Below are 22,663 nucleotides of genomic sequence, written 5' to 3' on the forward strand. Positions count from 1 at the left end.
TCGGGCGACCATATGATGAATTTCAAGCATTCGTGCCTAGTCTCTAGATTTTGCAGCGTAATTTCCCCATGCCTACCACGGGAAAATGTGCCTGCGATTGCGAGTACGTTTAATCTCATTTCCTTCGCTACGCATGAGCGAATGATGCTGACCGATCCCGCACATATCACCTAGAGGCATTGTCCTACCCCGCCCAATGTGATATGGCGAGCCAGGTATGGGTCTAGATAATGGAAGCGTCTTCTGCAATCGTCACATCGCAGCTCGTGTCTCAAGCCCCGATCACCACCACACAATGGCGCTTGACTGACTGGCTATGGCCACAGACTCGCCGGAAAGCACAATCTATCCGAACAATCTGGTATTCATCGAGCGCTCTAGGCGGCGGTGCGCATCTCCTGAAGTTCCCTGTAGCTGTCTCCAAATTCAATTGTTGTACTATCTGCGCAGCCTCAGAGTTGCGTTCGAAGAAGCAATATTCCTCCGAGACCGCCCGGGCGCCGAATACGACGCGACATATCAACGACACGTTCATCCAGATGCTCTCTTCAGCAGGATGTACTTAATCTATCCCCATGACCGACGACCTGGTCTTGAGCTGCACAAGTTTCGACCCTTCCACCTCCAGCGAGTATAGACACGGGCTTTGTTAATCTTGTGCCAAAGGCACGCGAGAGATTATAATTCGTGGTACCTACTACTCCGGGTCGCTCCTCCGCTCACTAATTACTGCTTAGACATGATCATAATCCGCTCACTGTGACTTCCACCGATCGCGCGGACTGACAACGCACTCGGTGTGACGCGGCGATATATTTAAGGCGGCAAATGCGGTACACATACTCGAGCATGTCTGCATCGAGAGGCTGGGATCTGGAGGTGTAGAGTGTCGAAGGCGTACGTTACAGGGCGATACTTGTAATAAGGACGCTCAAGAGCTACAAAGATGCCTAGCACATCGAGTGAAGATACGTGAATCTGATACTAGAGTTGGCGTACAATACGTATTCCGACACGACAATCCCTGTTTCCGAAGCAGGCAGGTGCCCATTTCCGGAGGCCGTTCAGAAGGGACCGCGAAGTCGAGCCACTCCGCGTGTTCGAACAGCTACACCACTCCTCAGAGAAGTGTGTATGATGTGCGCTAGTAGTCGCGGAGCTGGTCCTGGACGGCCTGAATGTCGTACCATTCCGCTGGATGGTTGTCCATCATGTACAGTATGCTCCCGAAAACCCCCAGCACCTTGCGATGCCCGTCCAGATCCGCCGCGAGCTTCTTCGTCTCCTCGTTCGGTGGGCGGGGCCCGGCTCGAGGACTAAGCGGGGGGCGGTCATCCCTGTACCACCACGGCTTCTCTGTATCCTCGTACCGTGCGGGTGTGAATTGTGGCCTCTTTGGAACGATCTCGGAAGGGGTGGCCTTGTCCTCTGAGGTCTTCTGCTTAATAGTCCGCTCGTAGGCCATGATCTTGTATCTTGCTCCGAAGTGCCGGAGAACATGGTGAAGAAGCGTGTCGAGAGGACTCCCCAAATCGTGATAGTTCTTCCTAAACCTGATCGAGAGCGACCGCACGTCTCCGGCATTCATAACGGCGGACTTGTCTAAGCCGCACATACGCTTGCCGGCGCCGCCGTCCCGGGAGACCTCGAAGTATTCCGCGATTAACGGCCCCACTTCCCCATCGCCGAGAGTGTGGGGTAGGAATCTGAGGGCGTAGAAGAGAAGTACGTGGAAGAAGGATTCTAGTTCGTCCGAAACGGCGAGAGGAGGGGTGCATTGCGAGTTGACGTATGCAACCGACATGAACTGCCATGTTCCCTGGAAAACGATCAGCAAAAAAATGCAACGTGAGCAGCTGTGGCGACTCACAACGCGCTCCGGCTGTCTGGCTTTCTCCTCGGACCTCCGAAGGCTGCAGGGCTTTGCGAGTGCCCAGTCGTTCAGTGCGTCGCACAGCTCGCTCGAATAGTCGCACATGTTGAGCAAGTATCAGCAAGAGTTCAAGAGACTGAATGGTTACTGTTCAAGTACGAAAGACAGGGCACAACCCTAGTCATCGAGTTCGGAGGTAAGTGGCCTGTGGCTAAGTCGCCGGTGGCTAGACTGGTGGCGCACTGAAGGAAACAGACGCTCCGGGCGTCGATACTCATTGCCATTAGCGCCGATTAGAATTTTGACTACTACTCCTACCCACTCCAAGTCGCTCGTCCGTCTCTCGTTTTATGGTCATCACAAAATCCCAACATTTCAGGTTGATTGCACACACACTCAGCGTACTGGCATTGACGTAGTGGAAGGAGGCGGACGCGGTACACACTAAGACCTAACGGCTTCGGTGCATGGAGAGGCTGAGATTTGGAGGTGTAGAGCGACGATGACATGCAAAAAGGAACATTTAATGGAAGAGGGTGCGAACGATAACATTAATTATGAGCTGCCGGAGCTACGGTGCAGGCGGAACGGTGAGGAACCGGCGGGATGGAAGCGCTGGGAACGATGAAGGACAAGAGAGAAACGCTATGTGCTATGTATGATGGGGGCGGACGATGCGGTGCTCGACCTCCACCACGATGTCGGCCGTTGCATGAGAAAAGACTATTAGGATGATTTGTCCCCGACGAGTGGTTGCAACGGTCGCGAAGTCGAATCTGACGGCCCTGCGTCGCTTGAATAGTCGCGGCATGCTTCTTCAGAATGATCCTGGGGGTGGCAGCCGACGAGCTAGTCGTGGACGCCCTCCGTATCGTCTCAGGCGGCGTCGAAGGCGGTGAAGTACCTCATAACTGTGCACCACGAAAGATCTCCCGGCCTCCCAAGACGCGAACGCTACTGGCGAGACCCAACTGCACCTCGACCTTTGCTTCACCGCTCTCAACAGACGCCTCGTCCTGCAGCAGCATCCCCAAGCCCATATCATCCCCAGGCTCCCGCTCCCCATCGATGCGGTCCAGCGGCCCGCCCAACGACTGACGAAGTTGCTCGCGAAAACGAGCGTGCCTCCTCCAGTACCCCCTCCAGTACCCCGCTCAGCGCGCCAGGTCTCGAGCGCGCCGGCGCCGCCAGTGGGATTGGAATCCGTGCCGGTGTCCTTGCCGTCGGCGTCGCGTAGGTTCATGATGAAGCGCGAGACGAGGACGGACGTGAGTCTGAGGCGCGGGTGCATTCGGTCAGTGGGGAACGAGATGCGATGGGGCGCGACAGAGCTCTGGACTGGAGATATGGGTGAAGACGTACACGTGTGCGAAATCGCCCAGGAATGATACTTCCTGTATGTGCCGCACGCGCGTTCGAACGTGCGGGGCGTGACACCCGCGAAGGGCGTACGCACCTCGATGAAGTTGATGAGGATATGCAGGACGTTCAGGAGGAGCATTGTGCTGTAAGCGTAATGAGCGACGCGTGTTCGGATGCCGCGTCTAGCACGTATCCGAAGTATATGGTCCCTGCATGAGTACGAGCACCGCTGGGGAGTCAGCGCCGAATTTCGGAAGGGCGACCGTGCGCAACGTACCGTCGCGGAGAAGGAGCGCGACGAGGGACGTGCCGATATGTGCTGCGTCCGCCACTTTCTTGATGCTCCAAGTCTTCCACCACGTCACGGCAAGCACGACGGCGTCGCCTGCTATGAGCGTGCACCGCGATAGGAGCACCACTGCGGCATGCGTCAGTTCAACCTTCACAGAAAGCAGTAGCCTCTGGAACTTAGGAAGACGTGAGTCTGCAGAAAAAAGCGCATACGCTCTCTGCGTTAGTAGAGTGATGACAAGAGAGTGAAAGCCGCGCGGACGTACGCGGTGTGCTGCGCGACAGTCAACGCGTTGTCGACCGAGCAGTTGTACGGCGGCGGCATATTGTCAGGCTTTTGTGTCAGGAGGTTATACTGCGGCGAGATGACGAGGACAGATATGCGCATGCGGCGCGTTAGTCCTCGGTATAAAGAGACACCACATACGACCTCCATGGCGGAAGCACGCACGACGTTGCCGACGATGGGTCCCGTCATGAGCAGGCAGACGAACGCTGCGAACCTCCAGTCGCGCCCGCTGAGCGCGTAGACACGGAGCGTCGAGAACGCTGCATAGTGCGAGAACGAGGGAGACGCTTAGCTTCGCGGCAGGCTGAAACAGAGGGGATGCAACGAACCGTTCCATATGAAGTAGGGTAACGCGCTGAGGATGAGGTCCATCCACCCGATGATGCGGCACCTTTCGTGAGCGCGATGAGCACGGAGCCGCGCCGCACCGCGTACCGTTACTCACGCCTGCAACCGCGCAAGGGGGTACGCTCGTAAGTTTCGTGTTGTGCAGAGCGGGAGATAGAATGACGCACGGGAGTGGACATGGGCGAGAACGAGACGACGGTGAGCGCATTCCGGAGAACAAGGAGGTAGCGGTTGAAGAAGAGGATGCTCGCGCCCGTGATCTTGCGCCGCCAGATGAGCCGAACCTCGCTGTCGAACGTGATCGCGTACTCGTAGAAGATCACCGCTGTAACCATGGAGGTAACCGTATCGTGAGCTCGCCCTTGTTGGTGTCACTTCAGACGGAAGAGCTTGCACTTGCTTCTGCCCAGTTGGCACAGTCCTCTAGGAAGCTGTACCGTGACGTTGTGAGCGAGATGCAATGCCCCAACTGCCGGGAGGTAGGATCTACAAGAACCCGTGGTTGGCGATAATCTGCTCCGCCTGCGTTATAGAAGTTGAGGATGCCATTGTGGCTGGGGTGGCGGCGGTACCGAACCTGTATGCGGAGAGCGCTGCAGCCTACGCCTCGAGGCCTTATTATGAGCGGCGGACTTGATATAGCCTGCATGCTCGATTCTATTACCCCCGTGTATACACCCCGCGGACAACGGATAACTTCGAAGTCATGCCTAAGTCACGGAAGCTACACCGGCGGTGTCGGCTGATCAGCGTTAAGGGCGGCTTGTGTTTACAATACTCGGTGAAGTGGATGGGCGCTGAGCCATATGTCCGTGGTCTTCGGCAGGTTCCCAAGGGGTTTGGCGGGTCTGATGTAGGCGTTAGGACGCAGCGAACGAGCCAACGAGAAATTGTGGGCTGGAGATGATGATCAAGGCGTTCAAACAATGAGACCGCAGGATTTCACTCACAAGCTGTGTCCGTAGTTTTGTGTTAACGGAAGAGCTGCGCCTGGGGCAGAATTGACGGATACTGTAGCCTCCCGGTACCATTTCTGGTTGGTGATCCGAAGGTGGCATTGTCGCCTTTCCGAAGAACTTTGTATCGACGTGAGAGATCGCCTTCGGGGATCACGTCAGAATGCAACTGCACTAGACGCGGGCGGACTGCATCGATCCAGGGCAGAAAACAATCCAACTGGAGGCCAGGATAAGTGTATGCACGCGCACACGGTACGATCCCTTATCAAACCTACCTGATTAACTTCCGCGTCACCGAAAAGAGGCAGGGTATGGTTTAGTGGACGGGTCATTTGGGCTATGCGACTGTTGAGCGGGCGTCGCAATGATGTGAATGAAGTCTTGCGGGATAGATGGTGATCTCAATAGCAAGGACGGCGTGTATTGGATCCCGATGAGCTGACCATGTTAGCTCGCCAGGCGGTTCACTCGTCTTCTCGACAACAGCGGTGGAATAATGAAACTTACCAGGGGCCTTGATGAGCGTGCCTTCCAGTACCAGGACGCGCGTCGGGAAAGAGTCATGCATTCGCTGTTATCGGCGGACATGACATACATCAGATGTTTCGTGCCATGAGAGTTAAGGAGAATCTAGGGGATAATCATGTACGATAATGGCGGTAGAGGCTCTCTAACTTTAAGTATGTCGCTCTCATTCCAACCTACATCATCATGGTGCCTGAGTAACGTCCTGGCCACCGCCTTTCTCTCCGCCGTGCAACATGGCTGAGAGGGGGCGCAGAATATGGACGTAGCACTGGAAATGTACGCACGTATATACTTGTCTCCCGCGGGTCGCTGAACGCAGCTGAAAGTTGTGTGGATTCTCCGCGTCTCATAGTTGTTCAGCAGCTTGACGAGAATGTGCCAGCGCTGAGTGTGATGGTGTCGATGCCAGGTGGTTCGTTATAAGACGCACAGTCCATTCAGCTGATGTTGCGCGAGACGTGCATGAGAGTGTGTTCGACAGTATTAGATGCTACTAGACGGCAAGAAGCAAGAAACGAAACAAAGAAAATACTGGGGTAGCGGGATGCGTTACGTAAGCAATATTATCCGAGGCGCGCGTCGGCATTGCGTTGGCGTTGGCGTACTTAACGCCCTGGATCAAGTCTTTCTCTCTCCACGACCATCGCGCTGCTCAGCGCTCTGAGTCTTGGGCCGTATTTAATCTCGTCTACCTGTATGAATTCCTACTTTGCGGAAGCCTCTGTCTGTCTCGAGAAGGGAATGCTCGTCAAATAAGGATACCGCAGCCCGTCCGTTGCGGGTGAGTCGCATTCGCTTGCCAGTGGGCCCTCAGCGTGCGCTCTCAGCCCGCTGATCATATTCTCAACCTCGTACGTTGCTTCTTCTCATCCCTGATATACACCTTACTCAAAACTATGAACCGCGTTCATTCCAGTCGTGAGCAGCTCTACGCTTGCCGTGATATAGGAATAATAGACTGAGATTCCACGTCGATGACTAGATGTGTCGTGCTCGGCTGGTTCGCGATCGTCTTCAATCTGCTCCCATACCTCATCTGGAACGGTGCGCGTACTTCACCTACGCTGTCCGCGCCTGCAATACTCACGGGAAAGCGCAGCATTCTCGACGCTGCGTGTGTACGCCCTTTGTGGGCGCGACTGGCGCATCGCCGCGCTCGTCTGCCTGCTCATGACTGGGCCCATCATCGCTAATGCCGTGAGTAGCGTACACAGCGCCTTTCCGTCTGGGTACACGCACGCTAACAAGTATGCCCTGATGCAGTACAACATCCCAACGCAGACACCGGTAAACCTGCCGGAGCCGTACAACTGCGAGGTTAACAACGCCATAACGGTCGCGCTGCACACGAAGTACGTCCCCACTTCTTCGCTCGCTCCGCGCGTGCGGTATATGCTCACGGAGACTGCAGACGTACGTTCTGAGGTCCAGGATCTCGTTGATCGTGGGCGACGCGCTCGTACTTGCCGTGACATGGTGGAAGACGTACCGGCTCAAGAAGGCGGCGGACGCTGCGCATATGAAAACGTCTATCTTCGAACTGCTCCTTCGCGATGGTGCGTATCTTCCACTTTGTGCGCCTCGCTGCGTATGCGCGCGTGAAGTTAACCTACGATTGACATTAGGCACGATCTACTTCGGGTGCGTGAGGCCGCGGGCTTCCTGGTTCCAAGGCTGTCTGACCTGACGAGGGGCACCGTTTGTGTAGGACGATGCTCGTCTTGAACGTCCTGCACATTATCATCAACTTTGTTGAGGTGCGCGTTCGCTCTCGCTCCCTCGTCACCCGAAATCCATGCTGATAACGCGCGACGCTTTTACAGCAAGTCTCCTTCATGGGCGACATCGCCGACGTGTGCGTCCCTCCTTACCTCTCAACTCTTACACGTCTGCGCTCACGATGCTTACTGCGCGCACTCGCGCTGCCTTAGCCTCACTTCGATCCTCGTCTCGCGCTTCCTCATGAACCTACGCGCGCTCGACGCCCAACAGACTGGACAGACCTCCACGAACGACGCGCCCGGAACATGGCACGCCGTCACAGGCGCGGGGAACGACTCCGCGGGCGGCGGCTCGATCGTGTTCGCGAGCACCGCGAGCCGTTTCGTGGAGTTGATGGGCGGGCCACTCGAGCATTCGATGCGTGCACTATCCGAGCCGGAGACTTCAAATGAGGATGAGGACCGGGAGAGCGAGCTTGTGCACGAGGGAAAGGAAGTGGGGTCTCTGACGGAAGAGGGAAGAAGTGGTTTCTAGCAGATGGTAGATTCAGTACTTACCCACGGGTCGCAAGAGCGACCACTCGATCAGCTCTGTGATGACAAGCTGTAAAGCGAGCGAGATGAATGATTATGATGGACAGTAAGTACAATACAAGCGAAGCGATGACAAATACGAGCCGGAGGAGCGTTCGGTACGGGCCTAGAAGTGAAAGCGACTAGGGAGGGGGGCGAAAGGAACAGCACAACGATCACGAAGCAAAGTGGGGTAAAAGGGCGATGAAGTGATGAAACGAGTGAGAAAGGAACGAGGCGCGACGTAGGTAGCTGGCGAGCGCACAAACCCAAGGAGAGAAAGACGGCCACCAGTGCGAGCCCGGGTGCGCCTCCTGCGGAAGGCCTATGCGAAAGGAACACGACTAAGCGGTACCAGCGTTGCTCAAGACAGACAAGGATGAGTCCGTATCCGGCAACTGGTTGGAGCTGGACGCGAAGTTGGATCCAGCGTTCCTGGGACGTTTATTGGCTCCGTCATCCGTCCCGATCCGACTCCCGGATGTGCCGGTTTGTTGGGTAGTCGCGCCCTTCTTCATCAGCAGCATCCTGGGTTCGTAGCCGACGAGCTGGTCCTGAACGACCCAGGTGCCACCCCATTCGGATGGCTCTGTCATCGGCGGGCACCGTATGTCCGCGAACAACCCCAACACCCACTGGTGATCATCCAGAAGGGCCGCGAGGTCTCTAATCTCCTGCGTAGGTGGGACGAGCTTGGTGGGTTTGCGCACAGGCGCGGCGGAGATAGGTGGACGCCTCCAGTCCTTCACATCGGACAAGAATCGCGGGAGCGTAGGGTCGTCAACAGGGGCTTCCGCAGCGCTGTCGGGAGGGTTCGCCGTGCTCCGCAAGAGCTGCTTCGCGAGCCGTGACTCGTACCTCAGGATCGTATACCTTGCTTTGAAGGGTTCGAGTATTTCCCCAATAAGCGCGTTGAAAGGATTCCCCTGGCGGCGGTCGGTCTTCAGGAACTCGAGCTCCTCCGTCCCTGACTCGAAAACGCCATGACGCATGGCGGTTATCTTCCACAGGCTACACTCGCGCACGTCGTTGCCAAGGTCCCAAAAGGTGTCGAAGTACTGCTCGACAAATTTGGTCGGACTGGAAAAGGTGTGAGGAAGAAACCGGATGGCAAAGAAGATCATCACGTGGAAAAAGGATTCCAACGCGTCGGCGACGGAGATAGGTTGGGTCCATTGCGAATTCACGTAAGCGACGGACATGAATTGCCAGGTTCCCTAGGGCATAGTCAGCCAAAATCGGACTACATACATGCGCGACGACGTACTGTGCGCTCCGGCTGCCTAGCCTTCTCATCGGACCTTTTCACGAGGTAGGTCTTTGCGAGTTCCCAATCGGTCAAGACGCCGCGCCATTGGACGATCTCCTTGCCTTGTTGGTCCTTCACAAGACGTGGAAGAATAAGAACGTTGCCCGCACTGATGTCGCGATGTAGGAGCTGGTGCTTTTCGTACACGTAATGATGCGCTATATGAAAGTTATGAGTACGTGGTCTTGGACGTGTTATAGCATCAGGACGTACTGGCGACACAATCGGACATCAGACGGATGAGTTGCTCCGTCGTCCTGAACATCTCGAAAGGCAGGCAGACGTCCTTCACCACCATGCGATAATGGATGTGGTGGCGCAAGGTAACCTCGGAAAGATCTGCGTATCCAAGTGAGGAAGGGTCACTGAAGAGGTCTCCTCCTTCAGCCTCTACGGAACGACCGCGCTTCCTTTTGTTAACCTTTTTCTCCGCAGCGACCGTGGAAGAGGCGGCTTCCTCGCGCTCCTTCAAGATCCGGAGACGCTCGGCTTCCCTTTTCTTCCTCTTCGATAGCTCCTGGTATTGGGCGGTGTAGGTGCATTGATTTGCCACGTCACCATGGCAGACGATGGCTGGTACGATGATCTGGTCGTCGCCGGCGAAACGCTCCAAGTAAGTCCCTTCTTGGAGGACGTCCTTGTAGAAAGGCCGCCAGGAGTCTTTCAAGAACACGAATCGACGCGTGCGCGCGTCGATAGCGATGTACCCTCGCGTCGCGCGACCGAACATGGAATACGCTTCGAACAGCGGCTTTGCGACGAGAAACACTCGCACCTCGTCCTCGTCCCCGACTCGGACCTTGATCCGGAGCTTGTAGCGCGGCCATCCGGGTACCAGCGACTCTCGGAACTTCTGCCAAACGTATCTAAACACACGCAGGTCTTCTCCAGGGACGACCTCAATTTCGGGAAGATCACCATGTTAGAACTGGATAACGGTCAGCCGGAGCTGTCCCTCAGATGGCAGTAACCAACTATATTGTATGTACCTGGATAACGGTCAGCCGGAGCTGTCTAGGTACAGAGTTAGATAGCGGAAGCATAATGGGAGATCTGGAGACTCACCCCTCAGATGGCAGTAACCAACTGAGGGCAAGTTCAGGTACGCGGTAGGTTGATATATGAACCACGGCTTATGTAAGGGGTCCGTGCGTAGCCACGCGATGGTTGGCGCTAGGGCGCTTAACACTCCTCCTCAACGAGAAGCGATGGAACGTAGGTACGAGTTGAATACGAAAAGAGAGCGTGGGGGAAATATGGGGAGCGATGTGGTAGGGACGAGGGATAAGCCCCTTAGGAATGGAGGTGATGGAAGCGAAAAGGAATGGAAGAGGGGAGAAGGAGGGAGTGACGGAATGGAAGGAGCGGAACGAGGAACGCGCACATGTGACCGTGTTTCCGAGCGCTAACGGACCACCAGGCTCCAGAACTCCTCCTCGGATGGAGGCCCTCAGTGCAGACCCAGGTAGCCGCGCAGCAAGACGAACTGGGGGGAGGGGAGAGGCTTAGTGAAGATATCGGCAGTGTTGTCCGCGGAGGGCACCCAGTGCATAGTGAGGGTGTCGGAATTGCAATAATCGCGCAGGATGTGATGCTTGACCTCAATGTGTTTGGTCCGAGCGTGGAAGGAGGGATCGGTGCTGAGCGTGATCGCGCCGGTGTTGTCGGCGCAGAGCGGGGAGGCATGGGACTGCGGGAAACCGACTGCGAGCAGGACGGCGCGCAGCCAGGCGGCTTCTTTGGAGGCTTCGGCGGCGGCGACGTACTCGGCTTCTGTCGAAGAATCGGCGACGGTAGGCTGTTTCCGAGCGCTCCAGGAGACCATCCCGGATCCGAGGGAGAAGCAGTAGCCGCCGATAGAGCGCCGCGTGTCCGGGCAGCGAGCCCAGTCAGAGTCCGTGTAGCCCAGCAAGTACGAGGAGCGATCACCGCCCAGGAAGAGACAAAGATCGCGCGTGCCCTTCAGGTAACGCGCGACGCGCTTGGCAGCGTCCCAGTGCTTGCGCCCGTAGCAGTCGAGAAATTGCGCGAGCTGCTGAACTGCGAAGGAGATGTCGGGACGGGTGCCGACAGCGACGTAGTTGAGACTACCAACGAGAGCGCGATAAGGCCAGGTCTGAGCGGCGGCGCGTTCGTCGTCATTCGCGGGGGCGTCGTCGCGGGAGAGCTTGCAGCCAGACTCCATAGGCGTCGTGACAGGGTGAGCTTCAGCGAGGCCGAACTGCGTGATGATCTTGTCGATGAGAGCGGTTTGGGAAATACGAACGGTCCGAGCCGCGCGATCGCGTTCAATGGCAATACCGACACAGAAGCGAGCATCACCGAGGTCAGAGATAGCCCAGGCGTCGCGAAGGTCGGCGATGAACTCGGAGCGAGCCGCGGGAGTGCTGCCGATAGCGAGCATGTCGTCGACGTGAACACCGAAGACAACAGTGCCGGCAGAAGTAGTACGGTGGTAGACGCAGTATTCAGCGGCAGTCCGAGTGAAGCCTTTAGACGTGAGATGAGCGTGCATGGTGCGGTTCCAGGTGCGACCGCCCTGAGGCATGCCATAGAGACCCTTGTGCAGTTCCCAGACGTGATCTTCCTTGCCGGGGGTTTCAAACCCGCGGGGTTGTTCCATGTAACAGATCTCGTCGTCGGGCAGAGCACCATAGAGGAACGCAGTCTTAACGTCGACTTGGAAGAGCTCCCAGTCTAGAGCGCCAGCGAGGTGAAGCAGGACACGGAGGGACTCCATCCGCATAGTAGGCGAAGTGGTCCGAGTGAAATCCTGGCCCCAGACAGCTTCATACCCTTTGCACACCCAGCGCGCTTTGAATCGGATAGGAGCGCCGGTTTCGTCGCGCTTCAAGCGGAAGACGGGCTTACCGTGCATGACACGACGGCCGGCAGGCACGGCGGACTTCGGGATGAGCGTGTAAACGCCGAGGTCGCGAATGGAGGCGAACTCCTCCTCGAGGGCGACACGCCACTCGTTAGCGAAAGGGCTTGCCATGGCGTCCTTGAGGGAGGTCGGGTCGCCGTCGTATTCACTGTCGAGTTGCAGAGAGGCGGCGAGGGCGATGTCGAGCTCGGAGAACTTGGCGATTTCGGACTCTATGCGCGAGGCGGCGCGCGCGGCGCGTTCTTCACGCAGGCGATCAGCGGCGGCCTTACTTTCAGCGACAGCGGCAGCGACACGATCGACGCGCTCGCGGTTGACAGCGTCGGCAACGCGGTCGGAGCGCCGGGCGACGTCGCCGGGGGGAGGGGGAGGAGGGGATGGAGAGGGAGTAGGTAAGGGCACCTCGACGGGTGACGCGGTAGAGGGGAGGGACACAGGAGGGGGTGGCACGGGAAAAGACGCGTCAACAGAAGAGGGGGGAAGGGGATCGTCCTCCCAAAGGGGGGACGTCGGAGGGGGCACCGCGGGGGGAGAAGAGGTAGAGGGGGAAGGCTCGGAGGCATTGGAAGTAATGGGAGGGGGAGGAGTGTCGGATTCGTGAGATTCAATGAAGGCGACGTGGTAAGAGGAGATAACGCGGTGAGTGGAACGATGATAACAACGATATGTTTTGGAATTCGTGCCGTAACCAATGAGCACGCACTCAAGGGAGCGCGCGCGAATCTTAGGATTGTAAGTATTAATAAGAACGAAGGCGCGACAACCGATCTCGCGGAGTTGTGTGAGGGAAGGGGGTTTACCGTACCAAGCCTCGTAAGGAGTCTTGCCGGACGGGAGGGTGGAGCAGGGCGTACGGTTCGTAAGGTAGCAGGCTGTAACGTAAAACTCATCCCAACGGTTCTCAGGGACGTTGCAGGCGAGGCGCATAGCGCGAGCCTTGTTCATGAACGTGCGATGAGCGCGCTCGACTTTACCGTTCTGCGCAGAAGTGTCCGCCGCGGTGAGGTCGATGTGGACGCCGAGCTCCTCGCAGACGGCCTTGATCTCCTTGGTGAGGCACTCCCCGTTGTCCATGATGATGCGTCGGACGGAGCATCCTTCAGCGCGGCGAGCGATGATGAACGCCTTGAGCTTCGGGCCGCAGTCGGCCTTAGATGCGACGGGGAAAGACCATCCATAAGAAGTGCAGTCATCTATGATATCGAGAGGACACGTATTGCCAGTAGCCGATCGAACGTTCTGAGTACCCGCGGCGTCCACGAAGAACGCCTCGCCCTTCTCCTTACTCCGCACACCCTCCCGTGACTTGGGAACAGCCCGCCGGGTCTGTTTGCCAAGGATGCAGGCGTCACATTTGGGAGGGGCAGAGGAGATGTTAACGGGCGTACCGTTTTGGCGAGCGCCACGAGCGACAAGGTAGGTCGCCTTGTAGTTGGCGTGGCCGAGGCGACGGTGCCAAGTCTCGAGGTTGGGGATACGGGTGGCGAGATGAGCGGTGTCGACGACGGGAGCCGCGCCGGACAGGGCGTAGAGGCCATTGCCGTAGCGCGCACCGGAGAAGAAGACAGAGCCGTTGCGGTGTTTGAGTTGTACGCCATCGTCGTTGAAGCTGACATGGTAGCCGTGGGGACCGGCACAGAGGGCACGGACGGAGATAAGACGGACGGCAGCCGCGGGGACGTAGAGGGCATTCTCGAGGACGAGGTGCTTGCCCTTGCCGACGGTGAGCCGAATCTTGCCGATGCCGATAGCGTCGATTACGCTGCCGTTGACACCGCGAATGCCCCGCGGGGAGATGGCGCTAAGCTCGTAGAAGTCATCGCGCACTGGAGAGATGTGCGTAGAGGCCCCAGAGTCGAACAAGAAAGGTTCAGACGCAGCAGGGCGTGAAGCGGCCAGAGCGGAGTCCCAGTCGACAGAAGACGCCAGAGGAGCAGCCGTCGCCAAGAAGCCATCGTACTCTTGATCACCGTTAGCATCGGCGGCAGCGAGCCAGTCTGGGAGGTCGCCGTCGGGAGTGTTGTCCTCGCGAAGGGCGAGGTCGGTCTGGAGTACGGGAGCGGCGTCGACCGGAGCGGCGACGTTGGCGGACTCGGTCGCGGGGGGAGTCTCAGTGAGAACGAGGTTGTCGGAGAGGTAGTATGCGCGACCGTTAGGGTCGTAGACCTTCTTAAAGCTCTTAGACGCGGAACCAGAGGCACCCTTAGAGTCGGCGGAGCGAGAGGCGCCGCCGTGCTTGGCGCGACGGGCGGCGATGCGAGACTCAACCTCCTCGCGGCGATCGGCCATGGCCCCGCCAGGTTGGTAGCAGTCAGACGCGTTATGGCCGACTTTCTTACAGTGGCTGCACAAGGGGCGAGGCTTTCCGCCGCCGCCGCGCGAGGTCTGCGCGGACAGAGCGACGTCGGTGGACGAGGTAGGGGGGCGCGTCTCCGCGTCGAGGAGACGCTGGTGGACCTGGAGGCGATGCACGATGTCGATGGAAGTGTATGGCGCGTCGGTGGTAGCGCGCGAGAGATGATCGGCGACTTGGCCCTGCACATCCTTGAGGGAGGCGTCCCGCATCATGTTGAGGATGATGACCTTTGCGAGGGCGTCGGCGTCGAGCTTACCCATAGCAAGGGTACGCTCGCAGAGCTCGAAAGCGTCGGAAGCCTGCGTGGGGAGGTCCTTGCCGACGTCGAAACGCAGGGCGAGGAGGTCGCGGAGCATCAGCACCTGCACGTGAGCGCCTTGACGTGTGTGACGGGCCTCGAGCAAGGCCCACAGCGCAGACGCGGTCTTCGTGGGCCCGGGGATCAAAGAGAGATCGCAAAGCGGGGAACGAGATCGGAAAGCACACTTAATGTGGGTGCGTGGTTACAAAGCTCGGAGGCCGATCCAGGTGTTTGATTCAGGGGGGATCAAACGGGTTGGGGGCTCATAACCTGTTAGAACTGGATAACGGTCAGCCGGAGCTGTCCCTCAGATGGCAGTAACCAACTATATTGTATGTACCTGGATAACGGTCAGCCGGAGCTGTCTAGGTACAGAGTTAGATAGCGGAAGCATAATGGGAGATCTGGAGACTCACCCCTCAGATGGCAGTAACCAACTGAGGGCAAGTTCAGGTACGCGGTAGGTTGATATATGAACCACGGCTTATGTAAGGGGTCCGTGCGTAGCCACGCGATGGTTGGCGCTAGGGCGCTTAACACACCATCCGAGGCTTCTATAGCATCCGAAATGCTTGTAGGGAGATCTTGAGCGGCCTGATGTGTGGCGGAAGCAGGCTGCTTCCCTCGAGTGCGCTGTTTGGGAGCGCGCGCTGGTGGTGTTTTGCCTTCCTGAGGGGTGTCTGTAGTGGCTGAGCTAGACGGCGTAGAAGAGAATTCAGGAGAAGGCTTGACAAGAGGGGGATGCGCTGGTGGGGGGATATAGTTCTCAGTGCCCGCCTCCATGTATTCCATATCCTGCGCACTGTTGGTCTCAGCCAGCTCGTCCATGATCCTAAACGCCTTCGTTTTCGGCTTGATCAAGGTCGCAGTCGGGTCCAGGCCCTGTAGAGCTGGGTCGAGTTGGACGAGATGACAAATGAGATCCAGGAGGGACCGCGGGTCGTCCGCATAGTCGACCTTCTTCGACACGATCACGCCGGATCTGTCCCACCGCGCAGCTCTGAAGGAATTGCCGATGATGAAGAGGGAGAAGAGGGCGGTCCGATGTTGATAGAGGAAAACGTTCTTAGCGTACGCGATCAGTTGGGCTCGCACACGGGCGCGGGTCTTCGCCTCGTTCGCCGCCTTGCCAGAGCGATCGTCCCAAGGGTCGTTTCCAGCGTCGCTCGTCTTGAACTCGATATAGAAGCGACAGTTAGCCCAGTCCGGGCACTGGTTATCATCGCTCGGCGCAACGTCCTCTTCGTACAGCGCTGCGTCGACCTTGGATCCGGGTTCGTCCGATGGGTGTGCATTGTACCTCGATAGGGCCGCCTTGTACCTGGAGCATTCTGTGGGGAGTTCGAGTGCTGACAACGCAGCGTTGATGACGTTCACCTACGTAGTCTCGAGGTCAATTGCGGACCAAGATGTGAAAATAAGCGAACGTACCACAGTGACGGCGATTTCATCTTCCTTCTCATCGAGAAGCTTCTTGGGGTTGGAATTTCCATAGAACAGCGTGGACAGAGTGCCTCGCGCGTCGCTTACTGTCTGGTCCGGAAGAGTGGCTCGGGGCTGCTTGACAGGTATAGCCGGGAGAACATTACTTTCTATAAACTCCTTGAACTCTACGAGTACCGTAGAACCCATGATAGAGTCCCCTTTAAGACGACAATGATCGAGTATCACGTTGGGGCGAAGTTTGATCCCGTGTTTTCCTGGTGGTGGTTGGCGATATGATGCAGTCTGTACAGGGTGCTCTTTGGTCCAGCGGACAGTCGTAAGCAGTATGTTCTAATGTAGAAGATTCAACAGAATTAGTTTCGCTCTTTGTGAGCAAGTTGAGAAGGGTGAAGGCCTACTGTTCGGTGGCTAACCTAGCCGAACTGCGGTTGGCAGGGTCGACTGAGAGTCTTTCGTAGCCAGGGGCTGTATGGTAGCGGGTCTATGGTAAAGACAGACAATGTAATCCCAAGAATATTCACCTGGCTCGAGGTGGTGGGGTGGAAGGTGGAAGCAAGCCTCGAGCGCGGTTCATGGCGAACCTGGACGCGACTTCCGAATCGGGCCAGAATTCCACACTCCGCCCAAGTACTTGTTAGCGCCTACCTTTAGCGCCTTCCTGCTCCCGTACTTCATCTGGTGCAATTTACCTACCCATCACTGTGCGTGTGCAATGCTCACGCGCAGGCGCAGTGTACTCGATGCTGCGCGTGTCCGCGCTCTGCGGGCGCGACTGGTGCGTCGCTGCGCTCGTCTGCTCATGGCTGTCACTGCCCATTATCGCGAACACCGCGAGTAGCATACACGATGCTTGTCCGTCTCGGTACACGCACGCTGACCTGTATGCCCTGATACTGGTACAATATTCCAGCGCAAAAACTAGTCAATCTACACAACCATACAGGTCCCAACTGCGAAGTCGACAACACGGGCACAGTTGCGCTGCATTCAAAGTACGTCTCCACTTCTTCTCTCGCTCCGCGCGCACCGTATACGCTCACGGAGACCTCAGACGTATGTATTTCTGCTGCGCGCAGGCACAGCCGTACCACTGACCGCGATCGAGGGTGCTCGGGTCTCGAATTCCGCTGATCGCGGGCGACGCGCTTGTGCTCGCCGTGACGCAGCGGAAGACGTACTACCGGCTCAAGAAGGCGGCGGACGCGGCGCACATGAAAACGTCCAAAGCAGAGCTGCTTCTTCGGAATGGTGCGTGCGCTCTACTTGTATGTGCGCGTACGTTGACCTATGATCGATACTAGGCACGATCTACTCCGGGTGCGTGAGGCCGAGGGCAGCTTGCTCCAAGTGATAAATGTGAAGACTAACCGGCGGTACCGTTCTTGTAGGTTGATGCTCGTCTTGAACGTCCTCCAGATCCTCATCGCCTTTGTCGAGGTGCGTGTCTGCTCTCTCCCTTTGCCACCCGAATACCATTCTGACAGCACGCTCCACTTTCAAAGCAAGTTGCTTTCATGGGCGACATCGTCGACATGTACGTCCCCCTTCTTCTCTTACACCTCTGCACCTCACAATGCCTATCACCTGAATCCGCATCCGTGCAGCCGCAGCCGCAGCCTAAACTCGAACCTCGTCTCGCGCTTCCTCATTAACTTGCGTGCGCTCGACGCACAATAGGCCAGACAGGCCTCTGCGAATGACGCGCTAGGGATGTCGCACGCCGGGGAGGGCCTGGTCTCTGTGAGCGGCGGCTCAATCGTGTTCGCGAATATCGCGAGCCGTTTCGTGGAGTCGATGGCTAGGTCACTCAAGCACTCGATGCGCGCGCCGTCGGAGCGGGAGACATTGTATGAGCACAAGGAACAGGAGAGCGAGCTCGCGCGGGATGGAAAGGCGGAGTCTCGGACGGATGCCTCAGTGGTAAAAGTCCGATGATTGATTGATATATAGCGCAATGGAGAGTGGCCGCTGTATCCTGTAACACTAGTAGGAGATATATCATTACTTACGGACGTGTTGTGGGGACGAGTTCTCGACCAACACCGCTGCGACAAGCTGTGAAGCGAACACTAGAATTGATTACAAGACTGCGGGTATGGTACAGACGAGGCAATGGGAAAACGACGACATAGAAACATACAGTTTGAGCACCGACCCCCGGGACCGAGGAAGGGGGCGCAGCAAAGAGAGATAGAATGAAGAGTGTGACAACAGGGAGGCGGACTGGAACGGAGGTGTACGGGGCATGGGGCATGGGGGAAATGGCGGCGGACGGACAATGTTCTGAGGAGCGGGGCAAGGAAGGGCCGGAGGGCGACGAAGACGGGGGTCGTGCAAAACTAGTGAGGGGAAGGCGAGCTTTGAAGATGGACGCTGCAATGTCCGAGCTGCGGCGCGGCGCGAATGCGGAAGTAACTCCTGTGGAAGATCTTGCGGACTGAGACTGGAGCGCGCGATCAAGCTGGTGTTTGGCCACTGTTGCTGAGGACAGACCAGGATGAAGTCGTCTCCGGCAACTGGTTGGAGCTGAACGCCAAGTTGGATCCAGCGTTCCTAGGACGTTTGTTGGACCCATTTTCGCTCCCTCGCGTTCCGGTGGTTCGCGCAGGTACAACGTTATTCGCCAAGATGATTCTGGGCTCATAGTTGACGAGCTGGTCCTGGACGACCCAGACGGTTGCCCATTCGGCCGGGTCGGTGTTCGTTGGGAACCGTATATCATCGAAGAGCTCCAAGACCTTGTGGTGTGTGTTCAGAAGCTCTGCCCGATCCTTGGTCGCTTGAGTCGGCCGTTTTCCCGCAACTTCATAAGATGATGACCCGGGAGGAGTGACCCGGCCAATGCGCCACGCAGGCGTCCCGTCACGCAGCTTGATGCGCGGGCGCGCGGCGATCATCTCACTGAGATCGATACCAGAGGAAGGCTTCTGCTGGATGGTCGGCTGATCCTTGAGGATTGCATACCGCGCCTGGAAGTGCTCGAGCAGCTTATCGATAAGCCTGTTGAGAGGACTTCCCGGTTCACGACTGTTTTGAACAAACTGGAACGGCGGCAGGTCGAGCGCCCCATGAGTCATGACGCTGTACTTTGTCGCACCGCAGCTGTACTTGCTATCGGCCTCGCTCCGGAAGGTGTCGAAGTAGTCGATGACAAACTGCGTTGTGTCGAGAAGAGTTTGGGGAAGGAAGCGAATAGCCCAGAACAACATCACGTGGAAGAAGGATTCCAGCTCGTCCGCAATGGTGATAGGTTTTGTCCACTGTGACTCGACATATGCAACGGACATGAACTGCCAAGTCCCCTGCAGTGGTGTGAGCTACAAGTTGACAGTATGCCTAGACAATGACGTACTGTGCGCTCTGGCTGCCTAGCCTTCTCCGTGGTATTCTCCGCGGTGCACGGCTTTGCCAGCTCCCAATCGGTCAACACTCCGCGCCATTCCACAACTTCTGTGCCGTCCTTCTCCATTACGAGACGAGGAAGGATGAGCACGTTGCCCGCGCTGATGTCGCGATGCAAGAGCTTATGCTTCTGGTACACATAATAATGGGCTATCGGACAAGGTGATCAGTACGCGTTCGTGAGAGGAATACATGATGGAAGACACACTTTCGATACAGTTGGTCATCAGATAGATGAGTTGCTCTGTATTCCTAAACATACTGAAAGGGAGGCAGACGTCCTTTACCGCCATGCGATAATGGATGTGATGACGCAGTGTGCCCTTCACATCCTCGACATCTACGTCTTCGGCCACGCAACTCTGGCTGAAAACGTCCTCGGAGTCGTTCTCGACGGGGAGGGCGCGCTTCTTGCTATTAACATCCGGCTCCGCATCGAGGGTGGAGGAGGCATTGGCGCTAAGCTCCTCGCGGCGACGAGTAGCTTCCATCTGTTTCCTCACGCCCTCTTCGTACTGTGCAGTAAAGGCGCGCTGTTGCTCCACGTCGCCGTGGCAGACGAGGGTCGGCACAACGATGTCGTCGTCGTCGGCAAATTTCTCCAAGTAGAAGCCCTCCTGCTGAACACCTTCGTAGAACGGTCGCCAGGAGTCTTTCAAGAAAACGAAGCGGCGCGTGCTCGCGTCGATGGCGACGTACCCCCGCGTAGCGCGACCAAATAACGCAGGTGACTCGAAAATCGGCCATCCAACGAGGAACACTCGGTCTTTGTTGCCGACCTTGATTGTGAGCTTGTAGCGAGGCAGGTCGTTCGCGATCGAGTCTCGGAACTTCTCTCGAACATATCTGAAGATACGCAAATCTTTTCCTGGTATCTCGATGATGTCGGGCAGATCGTCATCGGGGTCTTCCTCGGCTTCCGGGACCTCTTTGGAGGGGTCTTCAGCGGCCTGAACCTTGGTGCGAGCAGGCCGCTTCGATTGAGCGCGTGTCTTCGTCTGCATCGCCGCCGGGATAGATTGCTGAGGGGGTGTGCTAACAGCGGCCGTCCCAGACGATACAGGAGCCTGGTCAGGAGACGGCGCCGTAGGAGGGGGGTGGGCTGGAGGGGGGATGTAGTGCTCGGTCCCTGGCACCATGTATTCCATGTCCTGCGCGCTCTTGGGCTGGGCTAGCTCGTTCATGATCCTGAACGCCTTTGTTCCCGGTTTGATCAAGGTCGCAGTGGGGTCTAAGCCCTGTAGAGTCGGATGGAGTTGCACGAGGTGACAGACGAGGTCTAAGAGAGCTCGAGGGTCCTTCAGGTAGCTGACCTTCTTAGATACGATCACGCCGGACCTGTCCCATCGAGCTACCCTGAATGAGCTGCCGATGATGAGGAGGGAGAACAGGGCCGTCCGATGTTGGTGGAGGAAGACATTTTTAGCGTACGCGATCAGCTGGGCTCGCACTACTGCACGGGTCTTCCTCTCGTTCTCCGGATCCTTGCTGGAGCGATCGTCCCACGGATCATACTTGATATCCCCTCTCTTGAACTCGATGTAGAAGCGACAGTGGGTCCAGTCCGGCCAGTCTTCAACGGGCGCATCGTCCCTTTCGTAAATCGCCGCGTCGACCTTTCCTTTCATCGTGTCCGAAGGATTCACCTTATACCTGGAGAGCTTGGCACGGTACCTCCTTGGCACTTCTTTAGGGAGTTCTAGCGCAGCCATGGCGTCGTTGATGACCTTCACCTACGGTGTCTCGACGTCAACAGCAGAGGAAGGTGTGAGAAGAAGCGAACGTACCACAACATCCGCAATGTTGTCCTCTTTCACGTTGACAAGCTTGTTGGATTTGTCATAGAACAGCGTAGACAAAGTGTCCTGCGCGTCGTTCACAGTCTTCTCCGGAAGAGTGGCTCGTGGCTGCTTGACAGGTATGGCCGGGAGAACGTCACGGATGAAGTCCTGCAATTCGACTAGCACTGTAGTGCCCATGCTGGAGTCTCCTTCAAGACGACGATCGAGATCAGCGTTGGGAGGAAGTATAATCCCGTGTTTGGATGGGTGATAGTTGGCGATATTTCGGGGTCTGTGTGGACTGTTCTTCTGGCCCGGAGGGGCGTCGTAGACGACGGGGTCTGGAGAAAGAGACGCAACATTAGGAGAATCGCTCATACTGTCGAGTCTGAGAGAAGTGAAGACATACTGTTCCAAGATGGCGCAAGTTATATAGCCGTGAGCGGGACGATGGCTAAACTAGCCCAGCTGCGGTTGGCTAGCTCGATCAAGAAGATGTGACAGCCAGGGAGTCTGAGCGCACGTCGCCGACAAAGGCAGACAATGGAAGAAGTCCAAAAAGCAGCTGGGCTCGAGGTGGTGGAGTGGATGCAAGCCTCGATGGCGAGCGCCGTTCAAGGCGAACTTGAATGCGACTTCCTAATCGGGCCAGAATTCGACACTCCGACGAGCGCCTACAACCACGTTGACTTCCCGCCGCCATGGTGGCTTGGTGCATAACAAAAGTGTTCAACCCACTCTCCCTCGCCTCATCGGCTCAATTGCGCCATTAAGGTAGACAATAATTGTGTACGCGATTTAATCTCATGAGATACACAGATCACCGAGCAGATGTCCATGTCACGCTTGACTTCGACGGCTCGGAGCTGTCTCCCTCGGGCGACCATATGATGAATTTCAAGCATTCGTGCCTAGTCTCTAGATTTTGCAGCGTAATTTCCCCATGCCTACCACGGGAAAATGTGCCTGCGATTGCGAGTACGTTTAATCTCATTTCCTTCGCTACGCATGAGCGAATGATGCTGACCGATCCCGCACATATCACCTAGAGGCATTGTCCTACCCCGCCCAATGTGATATGGCGAGCCAGGTATGGGTCTAGATAATGGAAGCGTCTTCTGCAATCGTCACATCGCAGCTCGTGTCTCAAGCCCCGATCACCACCACACAATGGCGCTTGACTGACTGGCTATGGCCACAGACTCGCCGGAAAGCACAATCTATCCGAACAATCTGG

At 57.0% G+C, this 22,663-nt stretch overlaps 8 protein-coding genes across 8 annotated transcripts; 2 read left to right on the forward strand and 6 right to left on the reverse strand.

Annotated features, from left to right (window-relative positions):
- Positions 1–1,144: 1,144 nt before the first annotated feature.
- On the reverse strand, positions 1,145–1,978 carry TRAVEDRAFT_24391 (uncharacterized protein; the record flags this gene model as incomplete). The annotated part of the gene is made up of 2 exons (XM_008045817.1): positions 1,145–1,645; positions 1,871–1,978. The coding sequence occupies 2 exons, from the start codon at positions 1,976–1,978 to the stop codon at positions 1,145–1,147; spliced, it is 609 nt and encodes a 202-aa protein (XP_008044008.1).
- Positions 1,979–3,417: 1,439 nt separating this feature from the next.
- TRAVEDRAFT_134700 (uncharacterized protein) lies at positions 3,418–4,498 on the reverse strand (the record flags this gene model as incomplete). The annotated part of the gene is made up of 3 exons (XM_008046371.1): positions 3,418–3,702; positions 3,954–4,102; positions 4,327–4,498. The coding sequence occupies 3 exons, from the start codon at positions 4,496–4,498 to the stop codon at positions 3,418–3,420; spliced, it is 606 nt and encodes a 201-aa protein (XP_008044562.1).
- Positions 4,499–6,624: 2,126 nt separating this feature from the next.
- On the forward strand, positions 6,625–7,906 carry TRAVEDRAFT_53479 (uncharacterized protein; the record flags this gene model as incomplete). Its single annotated transcript, XM_008046372.1, has 8 exons — positions 6,625–6,694; positions 6,750–6,847; positions 6,914–7,002; positions 7,082–7,206; positions 7,276–7,291; positions 7,359–7,407; positions 7,474–7,505; positions 7,582–7,906. The coding sequence occupies 8 exons, from the start codon at positions 6,625–6,627 to the stop codon at positions 7,904–7,906; spliced, it is 804 nt and encodes a 267-aa protein (XP_008044563.1).
- Positions 7,907–8,288: 382 nt separating this feature from the next.
- Positions 8,289–9,983, reverse strand: TRAVEDRAFT_53480 (uncharacterized protein; the record flags this gene model as incomplete). The annotated part of the gene is made up of 3 exons (XM_008046373.1): positions 8,289–9,161; positions 9,212–9,411; positions 9,467–9,983. The coding sequence occupies 3 exons, from the start codon at positions 9,981–9,983 to the stop codon at positions 8,289–8,291; spliced, it is 1,590 nt and encodes a 529-aa protein (XP_008044564.1).
- Positions 9,984–13,247: 3,264 nt separating this feature from the next.
- On the reverse strand, positions 13,248–13,586 carry TRAVEDRAFT_82838 (uncharacterized protein; the record flags this gene model as incomplete). Its single annotated transcript, XM_008046374.1, has 1 exon — positions 13,248–13,586. A coding segment is annotated over one exon (339 nt), but the record flags the coding sequence as incomplete, so codon positions are not given.
- A 2,147-nt stretch (positions 13,587–15,733) lies between these two features.
- On the reverse strand, positions 15,734–16,003 carry TRAVEDRAFT_87216 (uncharacterized protein; the record flags this gene model as incomplete). The annotated part of the gene is made up of 1 exon (XM_008046375.1): positions 15,734–16,003. A coding segment is annotated over one exon (270 nt), but the record flags the coding sequence as incomplete, so codon positions are not given.
- A 1,086-nt stretch (positions 16,004–17,089) lies between these two features.
- On the forward strand, positions 17,090–17,920 carry TRAVEDRAFT_53483 (uncharacterized protein; the record flags this gene model as incomplete). Its single annotated transcript, XM_008046376.1, has 7 exons — positions 17,090–17,123; positions 17,187–17,235; positions 17,349–17,491; positions 17,545–17,560; positions 17,632–17,680; positions 17,746–17,777; positions 17,848–17,920. The coding sequence occupies 7 exons, from the start codon at positions 17,090–17,092 to the stop codon at positions 17,918–17,920; spliced, it is 396 nt and encodes a 131-aa protein (XP_008044567.1).
- A 658-nt stretch (positions 17,921–18,578) lies between these two features.
- TRAVEDRAFT_75226 (uncharacterized protein) lies at positions 18,579–21,804 on the reverse strand (the record flags this gene model as incomplete). The annotated part of the gene is made up of 4 exons (XM_008046377.1): positions 18,579–19,545; positions 19,596–19,795; positions 19,854–21,378; positions 21,433–21,804. 4 exons carry the CDS (start codon positions 21,802–21,804, stop codon positions 18,700–18,702), a joined length of 2,943 nt encoding a protein of 980 aa, XP_008044568.1. The 3' UTR covers positions 18,579–18,699.
- Between the last annotated feature and the right edge of the window lie 859 nt (positions 21,805–22,663).

The sequence above is a fragment of the Trametes versicolor genome (assembly GCF_000271585.1).
Source record: "Trametes versicolor FP-101664 SS1 unplaced genomic scaffold TRAVEscaffold_13, whole genome shotgun sequence".
NCBI classification, from domain to species: domain Eukaryota; kingdom Fungi; phylum Basidiomycota; class Agaricomycetes; order Polyporales; family Polyporaceae; genus Trametes; species Trametes versicolor.